The 27,898-nt window shown below is 39.3% G+C and overlaps 1 protein-coding gene across 4 annotated transcripts; it reads left to right on the top strand.

Moving 5' to 3' along the window:
• Positions 1 to 446: 446 nt before the first annotated feature.
• On the top strand, positions 447 to 26,030 carry taok2b (TAO kinase 2b). 4 transcript variants are annotated; one of them, XM_059530407.1, is made up of 20 exons: positions 447 to 903; positions 4,294 to 4,434; positions 4,531 to 4,602; positions 5,413 to 5,514; positions 5,724 to 5,769; positions 5,898 to 5,994; positions 8,011 to 8,124; positions 8,301 to 8,392; positions 8,587 to 8,680; positions 11,310 to 11,391; positions 11,481 to 11,648; positions 13,544 to 13,750; positions 14,620 to 14,979; positions 15,057 to 15,185; positions 15,255 to 15,458; positions 15,554 to 15,592; positions 18,442 to 18,681; positions 23,047 to 23,259; positions 23,470 to 23,652; positions 24,690 to 26,030. In XM_059530407.1, exons 2-20 carry the CDS (start codon positions 4,303 to 4,305, stop codon positions 25,509 to 25,511), a joined length of 3,396 nt encoding a protein of 1,131 aa, XP_059386390.1. In that variant the 5' UTR covers positions 447 to 903; positions 4,294 to 4,302; the 3' UTR covers positions 25,512 to 26,030. The 4 variants fall into 4 exon arrangements, with proteins under 4 accessions (XP_059386390.1, XP_059386391.1, XP_059386388.1 ...); XM_059530408.1 differs by lacking the exon at positions 15,554 to 15,592 and having other exon boundaries at positions 448 to 903; XM_059530405.1 differs by lacking the exons at positions 23,047 to 23,259; positions 23,470 to 23,652; positions 24,690 to 26,030 and having other exon boundaries at positions 450 to 903; positions 18,442 to 20,614.
• Positions 26,031 to 27,898: the final 1,868 nt, after the last annotated feature.

Below are 27,898 nucleotides of genomic sequence, written 5' to 3'. Positions count from 1 at the left end.
ATGCATATATATTACATAAACAAAAACTGTTATTTTGGATGCGATTAATCGCGATTAATCGTTTGACAGCACTAGAACATGTAGGCTACCATTCATATGGTGACTAATAATAAAACAGTTGAGTAAAAGTATTACCATAGTTATGATGCTGGATGTTACACCTATTGAACTTTACTATTAATAAAAGCAAAAATGTTTGTGTGCACAATAATGTAACATGGGTTTAATAGTGCTTGTATCAATATTCTAGCGTTGTTGCTCTTTTGGTTGTGCAAGCTTTCCCATTTATTAATAAGCTATCGATTTACGTTGACTAAAAGACTCAAATCTGGACTTTGCCTCCTCATTTTAATCCACATCATAGAATAGTGTGTGGACTGGAGTCTGTATTGTATTAAAATGTCTACTATTTAGAGAACGTTCGAAAACCCTTAATTTGCACTTCACCCGCACTTCCGATTTCCGGTTGGCTCCCGCCCCGCTCCGCCATCATGAAGCCCTGAACAAAAAGCGAACGAGACAGGAAGAGAAAAAACAGGGATGGACCTGTCGATGACAGAAAGAGACGAGCTGAACGCGTGACACCGACGGCGTGAGGAAAGAAATGATGCAGATACGCGCGGCAGAGGCGGAATATCGGGCTGTGGTTTAAAAAGAGCGACCGTTAAACCGACAGTCAGCTTGATTGAGAACGTTAACGTCCGTGTTATCCGTTTAAATACATATGAACAGACAGATCGAGTTGCTCGCCACTCTTCGCGATCATTACTTTAGAAATCGATGGATCGCTATTTAAATCGATCGCTTTTTGTGAAGTGAGACCGGGGACGGAGAGGCCAGATTTACCTTAGGAGGCCGGAGCTAGCTGACTCGAGCTAGCTTCAGAGGATCCCGTACACCACGGTAAGACAGAGCCGTTTAAATCATTTAATTCAGCGCTGAATGACATGCATGACGTGAAACATCGTGATTTCTGTGGTGGAAAGTCTGTTCGGAGCGATGCAGTTTTGGCGTGTGTTTCATGGGCTCGCACAATGTCACAAACATTCGCTCAGATGCATCTCTTTATCTTCCTCAAGCTCTATCAAACGATTGTGCAACGCAGTTTATCATTTAACCCTGTCAAGCTTGACGTGTGAAAACCTCATTATTTAAACGGAACATATGCGATGTGGTTCAGAGGCTGGTATTTATATGGTCAAAAAATGCAAACGCAATTCTGAAAACTTGTAATTTAAGTCAATGAGACAGGTTAGTTAAAAATGCCCGTTAATATCTTTTGACATTGTATCTCCCATTAATGCTTGGTTTTCTAATCAAAGCTCTTGTAGTGTCCAAACATATAATGCAGTGCAATATGATGATGATGGTTGAGAGATGAACAAGATAAACATTCCTCAAAAGCCGTATGGAATCATTTCAAAGCAGCTTCACAGAAAATTAAAGTTTCTACATTATATTTAGGAGTAGCTTATCAGTGGTGATTGTCAAGGTGAAGCCCATATGGCAGAAATGTACAGTTAAAAAATCATGCAGATCATGATACTACTCCCATTTTAACATGTTTTTTACTTGCCAAACAGTATAAACTGACACTCAGATGACAGAAGGCATGTGGTAGATTCTGTACAACAGGTTTTTCAATGATCATTTTGATCATTTAGAGGCCTTAGGATTTCACATAGCAAATATCTTTTAGATGCGTCTGAAAGAAATTCTGCATTATGTATTAATGTGGAAGTCATACTTCCTTTTATTCTGCCAGGCATTGTACATTCTCAGACTTCATCTGCTGTGTTTTTTTGCATGTGTGTTAAACAGGTGTAATCTTAACATGTATTTGACTCAGCGCTTCATGGAAAGGTGTGAAACTGAATTGTGAGTCAGGTGTCTGCTCCAGTGTCCTGCTTTTCTTACATGATGCATAATCAAGCACAATTATTCTCACAGTCATTTCAATTTCAGGCTGGTGGCTGATTTCAGTTGTTCTTATATAATGCACTCTGTTGCTTCTACATTATACAGCGGCCCTTGACTGTTCGTGAACCCTGAAGAGTTTTCTGCATAAATCCGACCTACGTTGAGACCTGATCTTCATCTGAGCTGTATAACTAGATGCATAAAGCCCAATTAAATCACAAACAATATTTAGTTTTTTCACTTAAACTGCATCTTTGGTGTGAATGCAACCAGTCCTAGACATGAGCATGAAGAAATTTAAGCCCATTTAGTTTCAACTCGCTGATGTTGATGGATTTCCATGCGGGAACTGGTTTCTTCCGATCAGAGCTTTGACATATTACTTCCGCTTTATCATTTATTGTCATTCATCCTGCATGGACTCCCATTCAGTGTAGCTTTAGTTCACAGTCGAATCCGTCCTGGTAAAGAAACGAATGAGGTTCCTTTTACTCAAGGCTAAATATAACACTTCTCATTTAAAACAAAAAGTTCCATCTCATCTAGGGTTGGACGATAGCACCGTCTATCAGCCCAACCCTATCTGTCCACAAACCATTCTTCCAAAAGTCTTCTGGCTCATCTACTCTTCTAGAAGCACACTTTAGACAGGCAACATTACAGCTCTCTAGTGATGATGGCGGTTTTGTAGGCGAACCATCCTGATTCCCCCAACAAAAACCCTATTGAATTTTTCTATTTGACTTTTGGATTATTCCAAAAACATAAGCTCCGTGACTAAGAAAAGTTTGATTCTTACACATTTTGTTCATCATTATAGTCTTCATAAATAGAATAGAGTGCAAAGCTAAACATGTAACTATTGATTTCAACGCATCCCCATTAAACTTCCAACAACTCTTGAGTTGGAATAGTTTTGCAAGAATTCGATTATAAACCCAATAAGACTGTAGGAATATTTTGAGCTCGTGTTCAGGCTTTAACTGAAATCCCATTCAAAAAAACCCATTGACTTGAGGACAATGGAAGCGGAAGTGCCGTAATGCGAACTTGTTTCCAGGTTTTGGTCTACGAAAAGACGTCATCCCACAGCACTTGGAAAGCAGTGGTTTCCTTTTTTCAATCCTGCCATGCACACGGTCCTTAACTAATGCAAGATGGGCCTAATGTTTAGCTCCTGGACTGATTTCTGTTGACGAGCACTTCTGGAATACCAGTGTTGTTGAATTTCTTCCACTTGTACACTCCTTAGATTAAAGGACTCCAAATTCTTTCATATAATCATACATTTTTGTCAACCTGTCCGCAATCTTGTTTACAGAGATCTGCAAACTTCAGGGAACAGTTGCATAAAAGGTTAAGACTGGTCTTACAAGTTAGTCATCTAAATTTTTTTTAAGACGTGTCATAATTTTTTAAAAATTCAGTTAGCCTACATGAAAGCATATATTATTCTAAGTTCATTGCAAAAATAAGTGTTCCTGCTAGTAGTACAGACTTGTATATAAGACACACTGTCTTAAGATGAAGATTGAGTTTATGCCACTGCCCCAGGAGGAGACTGGATCAAGAAGACTCGGCTTCATGATCTTTCAGTTGATCAGGGCTGCTGTACTTGGTGTCTCATTACTGTAAAATACATCTTTGAGTGAACGTGTAATTGTAGTTGTTTGCATACTTTATACAGCAAATACTGCACCAATTTGTTGAACAATAAATATGCTGTCAACTGTTTCATAACATTAATTCAAACATACAAACACATCTGACCTTATTAACAGATTAAGTAATAATATAATAAATATGTAATATGTAATTTTCTAGCTAAATTGAGTTTATATGCATTGAATGGCTTTTCTGAGATTAATGCATAATTTCTTGACATGCTGTTTATAGCTTACTGCGATTTAGTGAGATGTATTCATGCATCAACAGAAAACAATGCACACTAAAGGACTGATTCTTGGGGTTTAAGAATTGGTATCTGTTCTTTACTTATAAGATTGATTGAAATAATACAAAAATCGATGGTCGGCCCAGCTCTACTAGTTAAAGAACTTGGGTAACATCATAATTTATGCAAATTACAGAGCATTCGAATGGTTCCTAGCTTTGCTTAACTTTGATCAGATGCTCTTTCTGATTTTTTTGGACACTTTGGATAGACAAATGTTTCTATCATTGGTCGTTGGAATTATTTATTTTATTATGCTGTATCCTAGATTTTTGAGTTGAGTCTGTATCTAAGGTTCATGCTTTACAGCTGATTTGTCCCGTTAAGTTTCTCCTAATGGTTGTTTTAGGGTGTTCACTCCATTCCTGTTTCCTCTGATATTAATGTGCAAACTCTCTTGTGTTTTTGTGTGTGTGAAGGCGCTGGCCATGCCGTCGAGTGCGCGGGCTGGGAGTCTCAAGGACCCAGAGGTGGCGGAACTTTTTTACAAGGAGGATCCTGAGAAACTCTTCACAGACCTGCGGGAGATCGGCCATGGCAGCTTCGGAGCCGTCTACTTTGTAAGTGGCCATTAGGACATTCAGAGCTGTAGCACAGCTCAGTGAACAGTGAACTATCTTTTCCACTCCTCACATGTATTTGCACACTTCTTATAGGCCCATGACATCCGCACCAATGAGGTGGTGGCCATCAAGAAGATGTCCTACAGTGGCAAGCAGTCTAATGAGGTGAACATAAAAACACACACAAGAAGTGTTCCTACATCTTTGGTTAAACAAAGCAATGTCTCTCTACTGGAATCTTGATCTGCAAGAAAACTCGGACATCTTGCAGGTGGCTTTATGTAATAGCAATATGATGGCTCTGTTCCAAAACCTATTGAGCTGCCTACCTGAAATATTTTTTAAGGCAGACTTCTGACACTAAGGATGTTTGGAAGTGTTGGCACAATATTAAACTGCCTGCAGTTTTGATGCAAACGATTTTTAAATTATAATTTTATAATGTGTTCTGTTCGTGCAAACTATCTCAATGCAATTTAAGGGAAATTGCAATTTCACTGAAATAAGTTCACTCTGTTGTGAGTTGAGTCGTTTATATAGCTTTCCCATGAGGTTACAGTTAGGATGCTGCCTATGTAGGCACTAGATAGGAAAGCAACTCACTGTGTTTTGTAACCGAGTTCATATGCGGTCACAGAATACAGTTTTTTTTGTATTTACCGGCATGTTACCCAATTCTGTTCTTTGTGAGCTCCAGCATTGTATTCAAATTATCTAAATCACACAGCGTCTCTCTGGCTAAAATAGACGGTTGTCATTTAAACGGTGAAAAATACTCCCTCCACTGTGCTGCAGAACACTTGAACACCTCACGCCTCATTTGCAATCTCAGCACCGTACGTTTGAAAGGAACTTCTGTTTATGTTTCCCTCACTCATGCATAGATCAGAAGTGCAGCATTTGAACTGAAGCGACGCAGAGGCCGATGCTGAATAGTCCCTTGATTGTTTCATTGTTCTCTTGTTCCTGCTGTAGAAATGGCAGGATATCATCAAAGAGGTTAAATTCCTTCAAAAGCTGCGGCACCCCAACACGGTGGAGTATAGAGGCTGCTACCTGCGTGAACACACGGCATGGGTGAGTGTTTCGGTGTGTAGGAGGGAGGCTGAACGCTTTTCTCGTTTCAGGAAGAGAATGTACTGACCTGCTAACATTGTTTCCATTTACTACAATAGCAGCCCTACATGCACCACTTGTCGCTTGCTAATAGCAATTATACCTTTTCTTTATCTCCACCTTTCTCTTTTCTGTCTCTGCCACTCATTGATTGTCCTACTTTACTTCAGCTGGTGATGGAATACTGTTTGGGCTCGGCCTCAGATCTGCTGGAAGGTGAGTGAGTTGTTTCAGGGAGCATGTGGATGTTTAGAGCTGTTCGGTCAGATGCAGAAGTGTAAAATGATGCAGATGTTTGCAGAAACAAAAACAGGATTGCACTGTTTTCTTCCCCTTTCCTTTAGTGCACAAGAAACCATTACAGGAAGTGGAGATTGCAGCAATTACCCATGGTGCATTACAGGGTTTGGTGTACCTCCACTCGCACAACATGATTCACAGGTACAGAGCAGCTCGATTCTTGGGTCTAAAAAAGCATTGTGCAAATTAGGGGTGTGCGTCTACAATAATATCGTAATTCTTGTTTTAAGGATGTGGAAGCTGCCATTAATGGAGCAAGTATTATATCATACAAGCATGCTTTTTTAATTTTTTTTAACCAAGTGTCACATTTTTGACATTTTAGTATTTTCTATTTTTAGTAAATTTCTACAAAATAGTTCCAAACAAAGTCTCGACAGAACCAAATAAAACGGATGTGTTTTCTTACCGAATGAAACTGACTTTTTGAACAAATCAGGGATCCCCTTATTTATTTTAATTTTTTTTAAATGGATCAGGGAAGAAGAATTGGTTGAATTAATGATTTAGTGACTCACTGATGAAAGTAGTGACGTGCCGCCACCTACAGGTGGATTAGTTTCATATTAAAAGAAATGGAAAATATTCTTTTTAAAACGTTGGTCTCACAGCATACTATATGCAGTTGTAATTTGTGTGAATAAATCGAAATACTGCTTTAAAAGCAGTTATTTTTGCCACTTCTGCAGTGCCATGATGAGTTTTATTGATGCTTATTTCATATGATTGATGACAGCCTATAGTGTCTTATTATTCTAATTTAATTTAATTAAATGTAAGAATTTGACATAAACGGTGATTCATGAAATCTAATAAAGTAAGAAAAAAAATCTGGTTAAATAAGAAAATAAATAAATAACCAAACAGTTGCTGGCAACCATTGACTTACATAGTATTTTTTCCATACTATGGAAGTCAGTGGCTACAAGCAACAAATATATAAAAAGAAAAAACAACTTTAGAGTGAAAAAATGAAGAGAGAATTTATTGTTGAGTGAGCTGCCGTTTTAATGAAATAGTTTCTGTGAACTAACCAGTGCACAGAATATTAATAAGAACATTTTGGGGAGTCAGCTGTCCATGACAGTTATTGTCTTCGACACAATCCCAGATCCCATAACACACATCCCTTCACTTTTAATGATTAATGCTGTTCACACTGTACGATTTTCAAACTCTTCGGATTGCCGTTGATTCCACATTGCGTAACTGTCTGGGGTAGCATTCGGTTGCTGCTGTTTTCACATTGCACGATGAATCAGCTGTACTTGAGCGATACTGGAATCATTAAGAAAATATATATAGCCCACAAATTCTTCCCTCTGCCCTGTCTTGGTCTCTCATTGGCTGTAGGTCATCGTCGATGTAGTTTTCAGTCAGAAATCATTGCACACAGTGTGACTGTGATTTGCTGACAGCTCCAGATATTAAGCATGGCAAATATTTTGCAGGCAACGTGACAGCGATTCCCTGAGATCGCGTCTTTAATAATACACACTGTGTGAGTTTCACTCATGTGAATGAGGGGTCATGAAACCCCCCGTTTCAGCACTGGTTAGTTCTTACCACAAAATGCTGAACAAGTGTGCGTAGCAGAGGTTTCTTTGACCTCCTGATTCTTATTTGCTCTGACATGCTCTGTGAGCTGTAAGGTCTTATATAGACAGGTGTGTGGCTTTCCTAATCAAGTCCAATCAGTATAATCAAACACAGCTGGACTCAAATGAAGGTGCAGAACCATCTCAAGGATGATCAGAAGAAATGGACAGCACCTAAATTAAATATATGAGTGTCACAGCAAAGGGTCCGAATACTTAGGACCATGTGATATTACAGTTTTTCTTTTTTAATAAATCTGCAAAAATGTCAACAATTCTGTATTTCTCTGTCAATATGGGGTGCTGTGTGTACATTGAGGGAAAAAAATGAACTTAAATGATTTTAGCAAATGGCTGCAATATAACAAAGAGTGAAAAATTGAAGGCGGTCTGAACACTTTCCGTACCCACTGTATATGAAGCCAGTGGAATCTTTATTTTTAAGTGCAACACAAATACATTCTGACTTATTGCCCATATGAATTAGTGTTGGTACTTTTAGCTGTTTCCTTCAGCTTCAACATTAAAGATTAAAAGAAAACGTTTCTTCCTTTTATAGGGATGTGAAAGCAGGTAACATCTTACTGACAGAGCCTGGCCAGGTCAAACTGGGAGACTTTGGTTCCGCCTCCATTGTTGCTCCAGCCAACTCCTTTGTGGGCACACCTTACTGGTACAAAAACACTTCCCATTCATTACAACAGCATATTCGGCAGAAGTATACTCGTATGCTTTAATTTAATTTGACATTGTTTTTAAATGGTTAACTCACACTTCAGATCGATCTGATAACATGATCTGGTCAGTTACTGTAAGGACAGTTATGAGTGAGTTGTGCTCTGTTTCCAGGATGGCTCCAGAGGTGATCCTCGCCATGGATGAAGGGCAGTATGATGGGAAGGTTGACGTGTGGTCACTCGGCATCACCTGCATAGAGCTTGGTGAGTCATCTCGGATGTACAAGAGCCTGTTGAAAGTGAACACCCAGCACATGGTGTGAAAATATACATTTTTTAGAGTTTGTGGCTTGTTGTTGATTAACACAGACAATAATATTACATTGTTTACAGTAGTTTGCTTACAATGGAAGCCTTGCAGCTAACTGCTTTCTTGTTTCCTTTTTCCTTGATTGTAGCTGAGAGAAAGCCTCCCTTGTTTAATATGAATGCTATGAGTGCCTTATACCACATCGCCCAGAACGAGAGCCCGGTCCTGCAGTCTAATCACTGGTAGGGAACCAGAGAAGCTTCATCCACACTGTCAAAACAACTTGAGCCTTTTCCCGTGTTTCCAAGGCAGCGCTGTATTGATATTCCTCAGACATTATGATTCGTGATGGCAGAAATGTAAACTTCAAAGTTTAAAACAAAGTTCTATATGCTGTTACATTTTTTTTTAATACAGAAATATAGCCTTGAAAATGGACTCAATTTAGTTAGTAATTAGATTAAGTAACATTTTATTACTAAAACTAGGGGTGGTGATATGACCAAGATATTGTATCTGATATGAGTAAATCTAAATCACAATAATATCACAGTAATTATTTTTGGTGGAAATAAGGTTGTCATGGTGCCACAATATAAGATGATGTTGACATTTCATAATCCTCAATAACAACAATACAATAACAAAAAACTTATTCCGTAGTATGGAATTAAATCATCATAAAGCTGCAAAAGCTATTGAGTCCTATGCAGTGAGATTTTTTATATATTTTGTTGTTTGATTAACATACAGCATAACAACAGAATGCACGGGTCCAGTATACTGATATACATCTGAAATTCTCCCAACTGTTTATATTCACTTAAGACATAAATGACTGTTCAGAAATATATAGTAAGTTGTAATGTAAAACATACGATTTATATTGGTAAACTAAAGTATTATATTATACTCGTTATTCTGTTTGCAGTTAAAAAAAAAAGTTTTATACAGTTTGCACATAGAAAATTTTCAGTCAAATGTGAGTACTGAGCACTTTTGCGTCTCATTGTTTAACGGTTTAAACTTGCTTCAAAGATTTAACTTGGGCTTTAAAATGCGAGAAAAGGATAAACCTTTGATGACGCAACAGTAAAATTTCATGTTTAATCGCGATAGATGATCAAAAATTGTGGAAATTTGTGTCTACTGATCTATCGTCCACCCCTAACTGAAACAAATAAAAGCAATAGAACAAATTATTATATATTAGGGCTGTAGCTATCGAATATTTTAGTAATCGAGTATTCTACCAAAAATTCCATCGATTAATCGAGTAATCGGATAAAATGTGTTTTTGCTTAATTAAAGTGCAATGTTAATTATGCAAGAGAAAATAAGACTCCTGGGTCTCTTAAAATGAACAACTAAATTTCCTTTTTTAGAAAAAAAATATTTTAATTTTTTAAATGCATAGAATGCAATGCATACATCAAAAATAAACATTTAATTATTACCCATTGTTTCTCTGTCTGTACTTGTACTGTGAACAATGACAATAAAGTTGACCGATTAATTAAGTGCACTTAAGTGCCATTCAGTTGGGGTTTTAAATAAAGCATGAGATGCACATTAAACACATAAAACATTAATTTAATTTCTTTTAATTATTGAAAATTAGGCAAACTTAACTTTTTGGTAAACAAAGGGGATTTACTATTAATAATAAAAAATGGAAGAAATGTTGTGATTAAACCTTAATAAAAATTTGCTTTTTTTTTTTTTAGTAGTAGTAGAATATGTACATTCTGCTGAACAATAGTAATACATATCTGGCAAATACTTTTTTTTAAAAACTAAACCGGAATTTTATTTTGACGGGTTAATGAACCTTTACAGTTCTGTGTATGTGATGTGACATTACGTTGGTTTTACTCAAATCAAACGGTCAAATGCTCATGAAGTGACTGTCAGAGCAGTTCTGTAGATGTTGTTCATGTGTTCACGTCCTTATTTAGTGAGACAGCAGACGCTGAAATCACCGGAGCGTCGCACGCGTTCAGTGTGTGTGATAAAGGAAGACGCGCTTCTGCTGCATTCATTAACAGAGACACACAGAACATGCAGGATTCATATTTAAATAGACTGTTCCGGCTTAATATTTACAGATATTAGTCCATATCGTGATTTGATGTAAGTGCAATGCGTTAAACTGTAAATTCCGTTTTTATGACTGGATTCCGCGATTCCCTCCGCGTTTTCTGCATCGCGGAAATCACAGGGCCCTAGTTGTAGTATGCCAGCTCTATCTTGCAATGGACACACGCCACGACGTTCTCTTTACGTTTGCCCGTGCCCTCAAATCAAAACACTGCGGACTCATGGCAGTTTGCGACTTCAGACGCAGCGCTTGTGTCTCCTTCCGCTTTGTGGGAGACGTAAACGCGTTGTCACATTGAAAAAAAATCATTGCGAAAGAACCTGACGTGAGATTTAAAATAAATTAAGAGGCCTCATTTTTTGTAATCGAGTTACTCGAGGAATCGTTTCAGCCCTATTATTTATATATATATATATATATATATATATATATGTATGTGTGTGTGTGTGTGTATGTATAATATATATATATATATATATATATATACATACATACATACATACATACATACACACATACACACACACACACACACACACACACACACACACACACATATATATATTATACATACATACACACACACACACACACACACATATATATATATATATATTATGCATTTGATCGTTCACATGCATGATTCAACTTGATGCCGGAGTACTCTATCTAAAGTTTTTACATTATTCACTCTGTGTCCAGTTGACTTAAAAATATGCTGCCTTTTGATTTGCACTACTCTCTAATTTCCATGTTTTGTTTCCTCTCAGGTCGGATTATTTCCGTAACTTTGTAGACTCTTGTCTGCAGAAGATCGCCCAGGACAGACCTACCTCTGATGTGCTGCTAAAAGTAAAATCTTTTGAGGAGCATTAAAACTTTTTAAACATGTGTTCAGTCATTCCAGCTTTGAAATAAACCTCTCCGCTTTATTTCTCTAGCATCACTTCCTGTGCCGTGAGCGTCCGGTGACCGTGGTGATGGATCTGATAGCACGCACTAAAGACGCCGTGAGGGAGTTAGATAACCTGCAATACCGCAAGATGAAGAAGATCCTCTTCCAGGAAACACATAATGGTCCTCCCACCGAGGGAACCGAGGAGGAAGAGGTGGGATCACCTTTCAACTCGTATTTTATCGAATCAAAAACAAAAAAAGATAGATTTTCAGGATCACATACCTTTGAAAGAGTTGTGCATGATCAATTCATTTGTTGACACTGCAGTAGAACAGCTATATTTGGAAATATCAAATGTGCTAGTTGGTCAGTACAATAAATAAATCTGCCGTTCTCTTATTTTAACAATAGACATAAACATAATTTAGGGTTTGTCTGTTGACTGTCTTTACAGACGTTTGTCAGCTCATGTTTCAAACGTTGTGGAGTTGGAGTCTTGTTCTGATCTTGACTGTGCTTGAGTGATTTGTTTGTGTCGTTGTGGCAAATTGACACTTTGATTTAGCCAGCCTTAAAGTCAATATATACTCAACAATGACCTTATTTGCTCTCAGTGCCCGCTATTGTAAAGAGGTTTTTCTTTGTAGTGGTTCTTTCCAATGTAATAACTAGGTTTGCCTCTGAAATGGCTTTTTCTTGATGTTTTTCAATCTTTACAATTGAGCTCTTGTTATGGAGTCCACTTCGCAATTCAGTCAATCAATGGATAAAACCGTTATTTTATCTAAAATGCTAACTTAACAAAAAAAAAGTGTTTTTTCCCCCCAATCTAATGTCAGTATATGGATTTAAAATGTGTTTTGAACACATTAGTGGTGTGTATAGTCACAATCTGATTACAGTTCGATGCATCACAATGAATCTTCTCTAATTATTTTATTTATAACGTATACTTTTTTTTTTCGTTCAGCTTTTTTAATTTACTAGCTGTGACCACCTGTTTTTTTATTTAATAATTATAAAAAAATAACAAAGATGCAAATAACAAACAATAGGTCAAATACAACAATCAAATCTTTTTCTGTAAAAATTTATTTGAACAAAATTAAGAGTGGTCCCTCGGGTTTTCCACAGGTCCTTAAAGGGTCTTATATTTAGTTGCATCAAATTTAAGGCCCTAAAAAGTCTGAAGTAAACACAGCTTGCTCTATTCTTTTTTTTTTATTTTATCTGTTTTCTTTTTATTTATTATATTATTTAAAATCCCATGCTTCGTGTACTGTGTAAACCTAACTGAGACTTGTTATAGCACTTATATATCATTGCTCTTTTTGTTTTTGATTGCTTCCACTGTCCTCATTTGTAAGTAGCTTTGGATAAAAGTGTCTGCTAAATGTAAATGTAATGTTCCATGTGCGGTTCAATATCAACCAGTAAGATTCCATGTACGATGTCGCGTTTTCATTGGTCAGTCGTTAAAGCCTATTTCTGATTGGTTGTTGCCGTTTTGACAGCGTTTATGCCAAGAGCAAAGAGAAAGAAATCGAAGAGAAGAGTACTTGGCCATGCGCGAACGCACTGGACACAGTCTAAGCACATGCACGCTTACATTAAGCGAAGGGGAGAGATTCGCGATTGCACTGAACACGTTTTAAGTGCAGATATACTCTCTGAGCGAGCCCAGAGAAAATTGTTACAAGAGCAACGTGTATCTGAGAGCGCACGCGAGCAGAGATTCGCGCTCTGCACATTATATTCTCCGCGCGAGCAGAGAGATTCACGCTCGCGCATTATATTAATGTACTTTCGCGCTACAATTATGCGCTCTCGACATTTGACAGGGAAATAACGCCATACGATTGTAGAAATTTGTCAATTGGTAGAGACTTTGAGACAACTGTTTTGCAGATAAGCTTTACAAAACAACTATATTCTAGAACACATTTTTACAATTGATAAATAGCATCTAAATAGGATCAGTCTTGGTTGCATGCTTGTTGCAAAAGGCATTTCCAGCTAGTATCAAAAATGACTTAAAAAGCTGGGAGATCAGTCTGTTGCTGAAATTGTAATTTCTGTTTTTAAATGCAATCTTGTGTCTTTCAGGATGTTGAGCAGTACATGTTGCGGATGGGCACGGTGAACAGCATGGAGAGCTCCCATTCACTGCCGTCTATGTCGATCAGTGCCAGCTCCCAGAGTTCTTCAGTGAACAGCCTTGCAGATGGATCGGATGACAGCGGAGAGATGGCTATGATGCAGGAGGGCGAGCATACAGTGACCTCTAACAGCTCAGTGCTGCACAAACCACTGGTACGTGTTGATGGCTTTGTTTGAATTGACACATCACTGACAAAAAAACCAAACTTTGGAATTTTTTTATTTTTATATATATTTTTTTCATGTTGTTGAACAGTTTTTTTTATGCACACCACGGCTCAGAAATACAATAAAAACTATTGTAAAAATAAAATAAAAACAATATTATACGAATTAAAAAGTTATATTGTGGAACAATTTAAAATATCTGTTTTTTATTTGAATATATTTTAAAATGTAATTTATTCCTGTGATGCGCAGCTGTATTTTCAGCATCATTACTCCAGTCTTCAGTGTCACATGATCCTTTAGAAATCTTTCTAATATGCTGATTTGCTGCTCAATTTTTATATATGGTTTTTATTTTAATGTTGAAAACTTTATTCATATATTTGTGACAAAGTTCAAGAGAACTGCATTTATTTGAAATGGAAATCTTTTGTAACATTATAAATGTCTTTGTCACTTTTAATAACTTCTTAATTTTCCCAAACATTTAAATTGTAGCATGTCATGGTTTCCACAAAATCAAGCAAAAAAACAAATCTGTTTTTAACATTTGTGATAAGAAGAAATGTTTCTTAAGCAGCAAATCATCATATTATTCTGATTTCTGAAGATCATGTGACACTGAAGACTGGAGAAATGATGCTGAAAATACAGCTTTGATCACAGCAATCAAATACATTGTACAACTTGTTAAGTTTTTCAAAATATTACTGTTATGATTGTTTTAAATCGAGTAAGTTAATCTTTGGTAAACATAATACATCTGTAAAAGAAAAAAACTGAACATTCAAAGCATAAATAAACATTTATTTTTATGATTGTTCCTTCAGTTGTTCCTCTCTGTCCTCACACAGAACCATGATAACATCTACGACGACCCCTACCAGCCGGAGATGGAGTCCCAGCAGCAGGGCCCCTCTGGGGGTCGCCGACGCAGAGGAAGGGACCACTTCGCCACTATCCGCACAGCCTCTTTGGTGACCCGTCAGATCCAGGAGCACGAGCAGGGCTCGGCGCTGAGAGAGCAGATGTCCAGATACAAGCGCATGAGGAGACAGCATCAGAAACAGCTGATGGCTCTGGAGAACAAGCTGAAGGCCGAGATGGACGAACATCAGCTAAGGCTCGACAAAGAACTGGAGACGCAGAGGAACAACTTCAGCAGTGAAGCAGACAAGCTCAGTAAGAAGCACCAGGCCATCCTAGAGAAAGAGGTAAGTGGAGGAGACACTGCATGATGGATTCGCTTTTCAGATGACTTTTCTATACTTCTCCATCTCTTTTTCCTTAGACTAAGGCCGGTCTTGCAGAAGAGAAGAAGTTTCAGCAGCACATCTTAGCCCAGCAGAAGAAGGAGCTGACCAGCCTGCTCGAGTCTCAGAAACGCCAGTACAGGCAGCGAAAAGAGCAACTTAAAGAGGTACATCAGCTAATGTTTTGGCTGTGGCTTTGCTCAGATGTTGTGTTGAGCGTTTCATCCTGTGTGTAGGAGCTCAATGAGAACCAGTCCACGCCAAAGCGGGAGAAGCAAGAGTGGCTAGTTCAGCAGAAGGAGTGTCTTCAGCAGATCCAGGCAGAAGAGGAGGCGAGTTTGCTACGCAGACAGAGGCAATACTATGAGTTACAATGTCGCCAGTACAAGAGGAAGATGCTGCTGGCTCGCCACAACCTGGAGCAAGACCTGCTGAGAGAGGTACTGGTAGACCGATACATCAGGCACATTTATGGCCATTTGAAATTGTCAGTGTTGTTAGTTTTCTGAACATTTGCATGGTTATTTATTTGCAGAAGACGAGTGAGGACAAACTGGTAAATTTGCTTGACATAGTAAGGCACATTCAGTTTTTTTTACAGGATTTTGTGTTGATTTATATATTTTTGTTATATGCCTTAATCCGATGCACTTTTAGAGCAATGTTTTATTATTATTATTATTATTATTATTATTATTATTATCATTATCTCAGAGAGAAATATATTACTATAGCAATAGCAATTTGCTATACACACTGATCTATATCAGAGTTTCAAGATTTGTTCGATTGACATGCTTTGCCAAAGCAACGACGCAAAACTCAACATTAGAGATCTTTTATGTTATAATGAGAAGTGTAAAATATTTTTGGTTGATTTATAAAGTTGCTGGGCCAGAGTCTAGGCCAGGGGTGTCAAACACTATTCCTGGAGGGCTGGACACCTGCAGAGTTTTGTTCCAACTCTGCTCCAGCACACATACCGTGAAGTTATCAAATAAGCCTAAAGGACTTGATTAGTTGGATCAGGTGTGTTTAATTAGGGTTGAACCTCAAACTCTGCAGGGCTCTGGCCCTCCGGGAACTGAGCTTGACACCCTGGTCTCGGTAATTCACGGGAAACACTGCACATATGACACCCAGTGAGTATGATACTCACTGGGTCTCAAACCTTATAAACAGTAACTTAAATAACACTCGTACTCTTTTTGCCACTGTTGAGAGACTGACAAACCCCCCCAAGTCAGATTCCCAGTGAAATGCTCTCAGACAGCAAATGCAATGAGTTTGCATCCTTATTTTCTGAGAAGATCATCAATATCAGGAAGGCGATTAGCACATCCTCAAGTAATGCAGAGGTCAGACAGATTAGGCCACAATATAAAAAAGATACTATGTCGATTTTGTGAAGCAATTGATAGCAAAATTCGGGAAGACATAGTGCAGCACCTAAAATCGTCAACCTGCTATCTTGACACACTTCCCACATCTTTTTTCAAAAATGTGTTTAACTGCTTAGAAGCAGATCTTTTAGAAGTGGTGAACGCCTCACTTCTTTCTGGGACATTTCCAAACTCCTTAAAAACTGCAGTTGTTAAGCCCCTCCTGAAAAAGAGCAATCTTGATAACACCATTTTGAACAATTTTAGACCAATATCTAATCTTCCTTTTTATAGGTAAAATTATAGAAAGGGCAGTTTTTAATCAGCTGAACAAATACTTACACTCAAATGGATACCTGGACAATTTTCAATCTGGTTTTCGACCGCATCACAGCACAGAGACAGCACTCATTAAGATAATAAATGATATTCGCTTAAATTGTGACTCTGGCAAAATATCGGTGCTGGTATTGCTAGATCTCAGTGCTGCGTTTGACACTGTCGATCATAACATACTACTAGAGAGACTGGAAAACTGGGTCGGGCTTTCTGGGATGGTACTCAAATGGTTCAGGTCATACTTAGAAGGGAGAGGCTATTATGTGAGTATAGGAGAGCATAAGTCTAAGTGGACATCCATGACATGTGGAGTCCCACAAGGGTCAATTCTTGCACCGCTCTTGTTTAGCCTGTATATGCTTCCCCTAAGTCAAATAATGAGAAAGAAACAAATTGCCTATCACAGCTATGCTGATGATACCCAGATTTACCTAGCCTTATCTCCAAATGACTACAGCCCAATTGACTCCCTCTGCCAATGCATTGATGAAATTAATAGTTGGATGTGCCAGAACTTTCTTCAGTTAAACAAGGAAAAAACTGAAGTCATTGCATTTGGAAACAAAAATGAAGTGTTCAAGGTGAATGCATACCTTAACTCTAGGGGTCAAACAACTAAAAATCAAGTCAGGAATCTTGGTGTGATTCTGGAGACAGACCTTAGTTTCAATAGTCATGTCAAAGCAGTAACTAAATCAGCATACTATCATTTAAAAAACATTGCAAGAATTAGATCTTTTGTTTCCAGCCAAGACTTGGAAAAACTTGTTCATGCCTTCATCACCAGCAGGGTGGACTATTGTAATGGGCTCCTCACCGGCCTTCCCAAAAAGACCATTAGACAGCTGCAGCTCATCCAGAACGCTGCTGCCAGGATTCTGACTAGAACCAGAAAATCTGAGCATATCACACCAGTCCTCAGGTCCTTACACTGGCTTCCAGTTACATTTAGGATTGATTTTAAAGTACTTTTACTCGTATAGAAGTCACTAAATGACCTAGGACCGAAATATATTGCAGATATGCTCACTGAATATAAGCATAACAGACCACTCAGATCACTAGGATCAAGTCAGTTAGAATTACCAAGGGTTCACACAAAACAAGGGGAGTCCTCCTTTAGTTACTATGCCGCCCGCAGTTGGAATCAGCTTCCAGAAGAGATCAGATGTGCTAAAACACTGGTCACATTTAAATCTAGACTTAAAACTCATCTGTTTAGCTGTGCATTTATTGAATGAGCACTGTGCAATGTCCGAACTGATTGCAATATATATTTTCACTGTTTTTTTATTTAATTTTGTAAAATCCTTTTCTTACTGTTTTAAATTCATTTGAAATAAGTACAGTTTTAATAATTTTAAAAGTTTTAAAATTGCTTGTTTTAGTCTTGTTATTATTTTTCTTCATTACTATTTTACTTTCTTTTATGTAAAGCACTTTGAATTACCATTGTGTACGAAATGTGCTATATATATAAACTTGCCTTGCCTTGCCTAATCATGGTCCGATGTAGATGCACCAACTCACAACTGCGAATGAATGACTTCCACACTGCCAATACTTTCCAAAGGAAGCTCTTAAAAAATGCTATTCCAGTCAAAACCACTAATTAATTGGCTGACCACAGTTGCCTGATGTTTTTCTAACCACTATCCTCCATCTCTGCATCCTTTCTTTCCCTGTGCTTATCCCAACATAGGACCTGAACAAGAAACAGACTTTAAAGGACCTGGACTGTGCCATGTTGCTCCGCCACCACGAGTCGACTCAGGAGCAGGAGTTCAGGCAGCTGGCTCTGGTGCAGCGCACGCGGGCCGACCTGATCCGGACGCAGCACCAGACCGAGCTCACTAACCAGATGGAGTACAACAAACGGCGTGAGCAAGAGCTGCGGCAAAAGCACGCGGTTGAAGTCCGCCAGCAGCCCAAGAGCCTGAGAGTGAGTGGCTGTGACCTCACGGAGAATGCTGAAGAAGGGGAGGGGCCTCAGAGGGAGATTGATGAAGGGGAGGGGCTTGAGTTGGAAGGGGATGGGCCTCATATGGAGGGGGAGGGGAGTGATGAAGGGGAGGGGCTTGAAATGAAAGGGGTGGGGCTAAAGGAACAGCTGGACGAAGGGAGTAGAGATAGAGAAAAGATCGATGGGGATGAGATCGAGCCGGTAGGGGCTGTTGAAGAGACAGCTGAGCAAGAGAAGCGTGAAATAGAAGTTCTTGAAGGAAATGACACTGAAGACACATTTACTGACCAATGTGAAATGATAGACAGTGAAGGAAAAGTGGAAGATGTGGAGATCTCAGCTGACAATTCCGAGCAAATGTTAGATGAACAGCAACAGGTTGAGGACAAAATCGACACCGATCCCAGACAAGTAGAAGGGCTTCCTTGGGATGACGGTAGTGAATCAGAGTGTGAGGAAGAGGATAGGGGTGTGGCCGACGGATGTCCGTCAGAGATAATGCACCGCCCTTCTTTTGAGCGCCGCCCTCACGAACGTGATATAGACGAACTCTCGGAGTTCTACTTCCCGGATACATTAGAAGAGGAGGATCCTTCACCCGTCTACATGCCTCCTTCCCCGTCCTCTTCTTCCCAACCTTCCCTTCACTCGCTCTTTTCTCACGTGATTTGCCTCGCTCTTTCGCTTTCTGCTGCCGTGCAGCCGTCTGTCCTCACCCTCCTTTTCCTTTCAATCTTCCTGCTTTCCTTGAGACGCTCGCCTCCGCTTCCTTCGCTCGCTTCGATCCTTCTCTCCGGTGAGCTGGCCTTCCTGTCGCTCTTCTTTTCCTACCTATTCCTGCGTTCCTGCTGCTCGCTCTCGTTTTCCACTTACCTTTCTCTAACGTATTGGGGCTCAGGCCTGTTCAGTTTGGGTTTGTCTTTAAGCTTGGGACTCTATTATGTCCCGGTAGCCTTGATCTCGGCGTCCTTTCTCAGCTCGCCCTCACTTTTCCTCACCCTCTATCTTGTGGTGGTCTTGGTTGTACGTCCGGCCAGGGTTTTCCTCCAAAACACCCCACGCAAACTCAATCGCCTCTGGATGCGAGTTCTCTTCCGCTTGCCGAAGCCGCTTTTCACCGTGTGCCAGTCGCTTCTCGGCGGCCTGACTGAACGCAGCCTCTATGATATGTTTCCTAAAGCCGGACGCAACTGGGGCGGGCGGCAGTCCAGAATCCCTGTGCCTCTAAAAAGCCTTCGTGCAGAGTATCAGGCCAAAAGCAAATCCTCGGTTTTGTTTGCACGCTGCTTGCTTCTGGGCCGGCGGTTTGTCCGCCGACCTCTCGGCACTCTGACAGACCTTGCTAACTCCGTAGTGCTGCGTTTAGCCAAGTGTTTGCTGAAGGAGCTGCCGCAGAATTACCTGATACGACTGCAGGCATTCGGGTTGCTGCGCAGAGAGAGACCCAGCAAACTGCCGATTCTCCTGCCTAGACCCGTGAGGGAACAGAGGCGGAGAACGAGGGAGAGGAGAGAGAAGGAGAGGAGGAGAGAGAGGATGTACAGGGAAGAGGGGAGGTGGGAGAGTGTTTTGAGGAGAACCCCTTCAGGGAGAAGTTTGAAAGGAAAGATGGTGCCTTGGAGATAGATTGAGACGGAGGAAGGGTGGTATGTGAGCATGAACATGCCATTCATCCATCTTTCTTTGTGTTTCTCTCTGTTCTTCCAGCTGATTTATTTTAGCCCGTTTGCTCACATGCCTGTTTTACAGGGAAGTACTCAGTTAAAGAGAGAGTTCACACAAAATGAACTGCATTTCACCCGCACACCATTTCAAAAACATAAGACCTGTGTTTAATCTTCAAAACACAAATGAATGCATGGAACCTGAGAGGTTTCAGTCTCTCCATTAAAAGAAAATAAAAATAACAAAATGATATCCTTTAGATGATGAAACGGCTCGATTTATGCTGATTTGTTTTACAATGCCTTTATGAACTTTTTCGTTCTTCTCAGTATTGGTTACGAGGACTTTCAATGAAGGGACAGAAATCTCTCAGATTTCTGTGTTTTGAAGATTAACCGAAGCCCTGTGCGTTTGGAACGACCTGAGGGTGAAAGTAAATGACAGAATTGCTATTTTTAGGTGAACTGTTCCTTTAAGATTGATTTCAACTCCCTCATTCACTGTCGTCACAGGTGAATGGAAAGCTTCAGTCGATTATTGTGCTTTTTGTAAAAGTTTTGGGGTTTTATTATTATTTTTATTTTATTTTACTCAAGTTATTTTCTTCTCAAATAGCAAGAGCTATATGTGTTATGGTAATTTGTTAAGGCCATGTCTGTGCAATCCTGAGTTAGTTTTTATTTTGTTTTGAAGGGAGTCTTAATTTCAACAACGAAATTGTATTGTATTGCGAAACCAAAATGGCTCTTTGTGAAAATGTCCATAGGCCTTTTAATGAAGCCATGCATGTTAATTGCTAACTTAAATCACTGTGCCTACTGTGAAAGTAGATCATTATACAATGCTTTACACTATAGATCTCCCAAAAACATTACACTACAAGCTTACTCTTCAAGAAGTGCAATAGAAGTTCATTAGATGAAGCGCCAATGGTTTTTCCTACTTCTCAAAAAATGTTTGTATTAAAATAGAAACTAGGCTGCATTTTGTTGCAAAATCAGTGTTTTGTACCATTTCAAAAGCTTCAGATCAACTACAAGCAGCTAAAACTTTAAAAAGAAATTACGAGTCCTCTCACTGGAGATTTCTGAGGCAGGGCATCATTAATGGCAATCAAATGCTTGAAATATTGAGCAAAATAAAATCTGCATCTTTGCCAAAATCACATGCAGTAGTTATATATTATGATATTATATGTTAGGGAATGATTGAATAATGTGCTGTTAGTTCACTCTTCCACATAATGTGGGGTTTTTCCACCATCAGATGGATGAACAATGCTATTAATTCAGTTCTGCCACTTTAGCAGCCAATGTTTGTTAAATTAAACATTGATCTCATAACTTAAGGTGAAATATTTACTCTGAAATGTGGGGGATCTGTTATAAATTCAATATGCAATATGCAATTTTATTTAGATGAAGGACCCTGATGTATTATTAAAGAGATTGGAGGTTGATGTGCTTTTGTGGCACATAGAAGTTCATATACTTGAGATAGTTTAGCACCAAAAACTATTTTAGTCAACGGTATATATGAGCAAATGTCTTTGTAAACTTGTGGAGTTGGGGATAAATATAAACTGGTTTTAGAAAAATGTGTTATTGCACTAGAGGCAATGATCTGATCATATTTACCATGTAAACAAGTGTTTTGATCATATCCTTATGATGAGAGACCTAGCCTGTTTAGATGACGCAATTTATTCAAGTAAGGTTTTCCAACATTTGCATGGCATTATTTTATATTTATTAATACTCTATTACTGCATATTAAAGGCTATAATAAGAAGCCATTGTGACAATCATCTTAATGTAAAGTTGGACAGGAAGTATGCAAATTGACAACCAAAGATGTGTACGATAAGAAATGAGGAGGTTGATGGTTGGATTGAATATGAATAGCTTGCACTGCACACACAAATCATCTTTATTTGAAATGCTCTGTAAAAAAAAAAAAAAAAATATATATATATCACCAAATACTAAAAGGTCTTCATAGAAATCTTAAGATTATCAAAGGGACCAAGAGTTCATTTCGATTTTAGCCATATTTGTTCCAATTATTGGCTATTTAAAATTTCAAATGTTTATTTAAATTTTTTTTTTTTTTGTCTTGTTACTTAATGTTTACATATGCTGTGCTCCCTTTTGTTTTGTTTTAACCAAATCACAAATTGTCTTTATTATTTGAGGAATGTTTCTGTTATTTTATGTGTTGCATTGCACCGTCTGTTTCAAGGCCACTGTGTGTGCGTTTCATCCTCATTTTGTGTGTTTGTGCATGAATGGATGTTTACTTCGTTTGAGCAAAGATTTCTGTCATACATTTCTGAAATAAATTTTCTTTATTACAATCATTGTCCCTTGGTTCATTTTATATTTTAAGTCATTTTGTCAGAATTTAGTTTTTCATTCATCTACTGCTGATGCTTTAATTACATTTCTCTCTCTCTTTCTTCATGCATGTTTATGAATTCTTATTTTTGCTGCACCTCAAAAATACTTAGTCTAAAATGATTAGGTTAAAAAGAATACGTTAATATTTTCTCTCAATAAAAATACCAAAATTTCTTAATTTACAAAAAATGTGCTGTGACCCTTCTGTCCTTCCCCCCTCCTCTCTTTCTTATCCGTCTGTTTTCAAATCTTGTTACCACCCTCTTCCCTGTTCTTGTAGTCCAAAGAGTTGCAGATAAAGCGTCAGTTCCAGGACACATGTAAGATCCAAACGCGTCAGTATAAAGCTCTGAGGAATCACCTGCTGGAAAACACCCCGAAGTCGGACCACAAGGCCGTGCTGAAGCGTCTCAAAGACGAGCAGACTCGTAAGCTGGCTATTCTGGCCGAGCAGTACGACCACTCCATCAACGACATGCTGTCCACACAGGCTGTGAGTAAGGCAAGGACACATGAATCACAATTCCCATCCCACTCTGACCACCAAAACCCCTCACTCAGACCCACACCATCATCAATGACATACTCTCAACACACTACATGGTAAGGTTTATCACCATACATCTGATCCCAGCAGCTGCAGCTCAGCACCAGAGTTCCCCTGCTTCACTGACCTTTGGCATTTTGTGCCGTTTCTCTCCAGCTGCGATTGGACGAGACGCAGGAAGCGGAGTATCAGGCGCTGAGGATGCAGCTGCAGCAGGAGCTGGAGCTGCTCAATGCATACCAGAGCAAAATCAAGATGCACACAGACACCCAGCACGAGAGGGAGGTGAAGGACCTGGAGCAGAGAGTGTCCATCCGCAGAGCCCTGCTGGAACAAAGGGTAAAAGCTGACTGGATCCATGGCCATGTTGGTAGACAAAAGGAAACTGTGAAGCAGTGGTTCTCAACTGGTTAAGCATCAAGTTGCAACTCTAAAATGTCCATGAATTCATTTTTGGGTTGCATGATATTTATCAGTACCATTTCAGGTATCCTGAATTTAATGTATTTTTTAAATCAATCTAAATTAGTTGATATTGAATATTTAATTGTTCATGCATATGTATTATTTTGTTAAAATTTTCTTTACCATGATCTAAAACTCGCATATTAATTTTAAAAACTAATAATGTAACATGGGGAAATATAATCTAATGTCAATGTTATTTTATACTGTACAACTATAAAATTGTCTATATTCACGTTTAACATTTAAAAATAATTTAAATTTTTTTTCTTATAAAACAGTTTGTTTATGCATATTTCTCCAATTTTTTCACTTAAGTACTTATACTGTCATTTATCACTTGCTTACAATTAACAGTTAAAAAAACATAAACGCACTAACACTGATCGATTTTATCTTTAACTTTTAAACAACACATATTTTTATAAGCAGTAAATATTGAAAGACCTGTTATAATGCTACTCTGTGCGGTCGTCCCCTGTCTAATAAAACGCATAACATATTAAAGCATCTTTGGTGTTTCCATGTTTTGTAAAAAAACTAAACGGGAAATCGGGTTATGACATCACCGGCAGGCGACACAATGACACTATGGATGGATCACTAGTTAAAATTTCTTATATCTCTGGATTTAAACTTCGAAACATTTGGGGAAATGCAAGTACACAACTCAGCTAATTATATATCACTGTTCCAGTGGTTTTTGGATATTATAATAAATAAATCTTACATATTGTGCCTTTTTTAAGATCTAAAATGTGCATTTAGAAAATCAATCCGACTTTTCTATCCTTACTGTGCATGATTATAAGTTGCACTGAAATCAGATTGAACAGTTTGCTCACGACACACCAGTTGAGGACCACTCTCATAAAAGTGTAATTCTGACATCCGTGGATCTGTTTCTCCAGATCGAGGAGGAGATGCTGGCCCTGCAGAACGAGCGTTCGGAGCGTATCCGGTCCCTTCTGGAGCGCCAAGCATCTGAGATCGAGTCCTTCGACTCCGAGAGCCTCCGCCTGGGCTTCAGCAGCCTGGCTCTAACTGGCATCCCCTCCGAGGCCCATCCCAAGCAGGTCTACCCTTCCAGCCAGACCCCCCGTCTGTCCAGCCACTGGAGCCATGGTGGGGCTCCACAACCGCACTCCCGCAGGGGTCCCAGCAGGGCCGAATCCTCCTCCTCTTCCCACGTCCTGGGATTAGCTCGAGACGGGCCCCTCCACCACTCCTCCCGGTCCTCGTCGTCATCCTCTTCATCCTCCTCGTCCTCCCATCACAACCGTCTCCATCTTCCCCAGCACTACCATCACCAGAGCACGCCGCAGCTGTACAGGGAGAGAGAGAGGGATAGAGAGAGGGAGCGGGAGAAAGAGAAGGAGTGGGGCGGAGGGAGCAGGGGGGACCTCGCGCACCCCCACGTCTTCTCCCACCACCTTCCCTCCCGCTCCTCCTCCCAGTCCCTCGCTCTCCTCCCTCCTCCTCCTCCCGCACCACCTTCCATCACACTGTCGTCCTCTTCTGCCCAGTCCTCGTCCTCTCAAGGAGTGTACGGAGGCGGCGGAGGAGGGCTGGTGGTGCGAGGTCCCAGCCTGATGGCATTGAGGAACAGCCCGCAGCCCCTGCGGAGAACCGCGTCTGGCGGTGGAGGGTCTGGTGGTGGAGACGGAGTCCTCAGCCGTAGTACCTCGGTCACCTCGCACATCTCCAATGGATCCCACCTCTCCTACTCTTAAGGGAGCCGAGTAAGAGAGCTCAGGCTCGCTTTCTTTCTGTGTTTTTAGCGCCAGTTGAATTCGTCCAAGCCGTTGCAATACGAGCGAGAGCACATTTTACATGTCCTGTTGCTTTCGTGTCTCCTTGCTCGTCGTTGTTGTTGTTGTTTTTTAATAATAATAATAATAATAATAATGATAATAAAAAAGCGTGAAACTGGCTTGGAACATCACCACTGCCTTTAAGATGTCTTAAAGGGATGCTGCGCGACTACTTTTGTGCGACGGGGAGAATTCGTACATGCACACACGACAGTATGAACACAGAATGTTTATATCAGTCAGACTTTATGAATACATTTACGTCTTTGGGAGTTGCTCCAATGCATGAGATTTAATGTAGTAAATACATTCGTATTTAAATGTTATACAGTCACATTTGAGATGTAAAGGCTCGTTAACAAAGAACGATAACTATAGAGATAGTTTTAAAAGTCATGTCCACACCACAGCTTAAACAATAACGGCACAGAGGAACGATATCGTTAAAATCACTTTCAAAACAGCCAATCAGAATCCATCCTGCGAGCTGAAGCATTTAAAGGGGCAGATGACAAAATTGCAGCACGAGCTTATAAAAATCAGAAGGTCATCATCTGTTGGTGTGGATGCTAATTGAGCAATCCTTATAATTATCGTTCTTATTGTGAGTAAGCCTTAAGGCTACCTTTACAAATCATTGGCTGCATCCGAAATCGCATATATCCCTGGAACATAGTAGGCGAAAATAATGTGCGAAAAGATTTGTATGTCCGAAATCACAGTATACATGAAACAACAGGTGATAAGTTTCCAAAGCACATACTGTTCCCTGCGAGATTCTGAAGTGTGCATCTAAAGGACGCTATTACTATCCCATGAGTCCCGGAAGAGGATTTATTAATGGGGACTCAACTGACGCTGGAAGGTCACATGATAAGTATAAAAATACTTTTTTTTTTTTTTAATGGTCACAAATTATTTACTTATTCAAAATGCGGTTTCGGACGCAACCATGACTTTTAGAGTCAATCGCCCACCAATTGGATCTTTTATTGTGTGTGTATATATATATATAAATATTAATATGTAGTATCTAAAAGTGTTGAAGCATTGTGTCCACTTTTTTCTATAGCAATTATGACTATCGACATTTTGATAATGTGAACAGAATAGACCTAACATTTAATTGTAGAAATTGGATCTGGACGGCATGCATCACAAAACCATGTTTGATGTCTTCATGACAACATTTAAAAAAATTCTCCAAGCATCTGGTTGTGAAGGATGTGAGCATTTTTAGAAGCAAGAAAACTGTCGGGCCTAGTGTGCGTTATGGTTATTAATACATGAGTATTAATAATTGTTATTAGTCTGTTTGTGTGCATTGTCTGAATGGGACGCACACTGGTAATATTACCACTTTTGTGCACAAACACACCAAAAAAAAAAAGTTTTAAAGGCTTATTCGCTCGGATAAGCATCTTTTAACTCAAACCTGAGACAATAAAAACAGACTTGATTTAACTACAAAGGGTTACAATCACTAATCTTTCGGGGGAGAACTGAATGGTTTATTATTTTGAGCAATGAGAGGTAGGGTGCATTTATCAAAACTCTCCAGGACAGGCAGGTGCAGTAATTCATCAAACGATGGAAGACTCTTCTTTACAATGAACTTCGGAGGAAAACATGGCAGTACTTCTGTGTAAATCGAAGCGGTTTTCTCACACTTTCAGAGACATCGAAGAAGAACCAAGAGGAACTTAATGAACTCCGAAATCAAGCGAGAAACACCAGCTCTCTCTGTATAACCTACTACTTTATGCTTGGTTTAAAGTAAAACAGTGCATGCAGAACTTCTAATGTTTCGAGGATGTTGGATATAGTGTTTGGAGGGCCAATGAGATTGTACCATTGAATGGACTGACTTGTTTGTGAGATATGGTGGGATGTTACTTCATGATCTTTGGACAGTGATCCCAATATAATAATGTTGAATGTTAGAGCTAAAATTGCAAAAGCAAGTTCACAGGCAGGTTAAACTCCATGGTGGTAAAGGAGGCTCTCCTAGTTTGTCTGGAGTGAGGTGTTGAGATCTGTGTATGTATATGTTGACTGTAAAACAGGTTGTTGGGTCAAAGTGGAGGTTTTACTGAGAGGACATTTCAGAAACATGTAATTACTGAGGTTTAAAGGGAGGAAACGTGGAAGAAAAATAAACGCGAAGCAATTTAAATGACAATAAATTGATATTGACGTGGATTTGTCTCGTGTTGTCTTTATTTGCACATTTGCACAGTGGAATCATTCCTAAACACCCTGAGTTAATGCACGTGTAAGCGTCACTGTATCTGACATTGTTATCT

The sequence above is a fragment of the Carassius carassius genome, chromosome 39 (assembly GCF_963082965.1).
Source record: "Carassius carassius chromosome 39, fCarCar2.1, whole genome shotgun sequence".
Taxonomy (NCBI): domain Eukaryota; kingdom Metazoa; phylum Chordata; class Actinopteri; order Cypriniformes; family Cyprinidae; genus Carassius; species Carassius carassius.
Note: the sequence above shows the minus strand (reverse complement) of the source record. Positions and strands in the feature narration are given on the sequence as shown.

Coding starts and splice junctions, on each gene's coding strand:
- taok2b (XM_059530405.1), top strand. CDS start 4,303: ATGCCGTCGAGTGCGCGGGCTGGGAGTCTCAAGGACCCAGAGGTGGCG. Junction 4,435..4,530: donor GCTTCGGAGCCGTCTACTTT/GTAAGTGGCCAT, acceptor CACTTCTTATAG/GCCCATGACATCCGCACCAA. Junction 8,393..8,586: donor CATCACCTGCATAGAGCTTG/GTGAGTCATCTC, acceptor CCTTGATTGTAG/CTGAGAGAAAGCCTCCCTTG.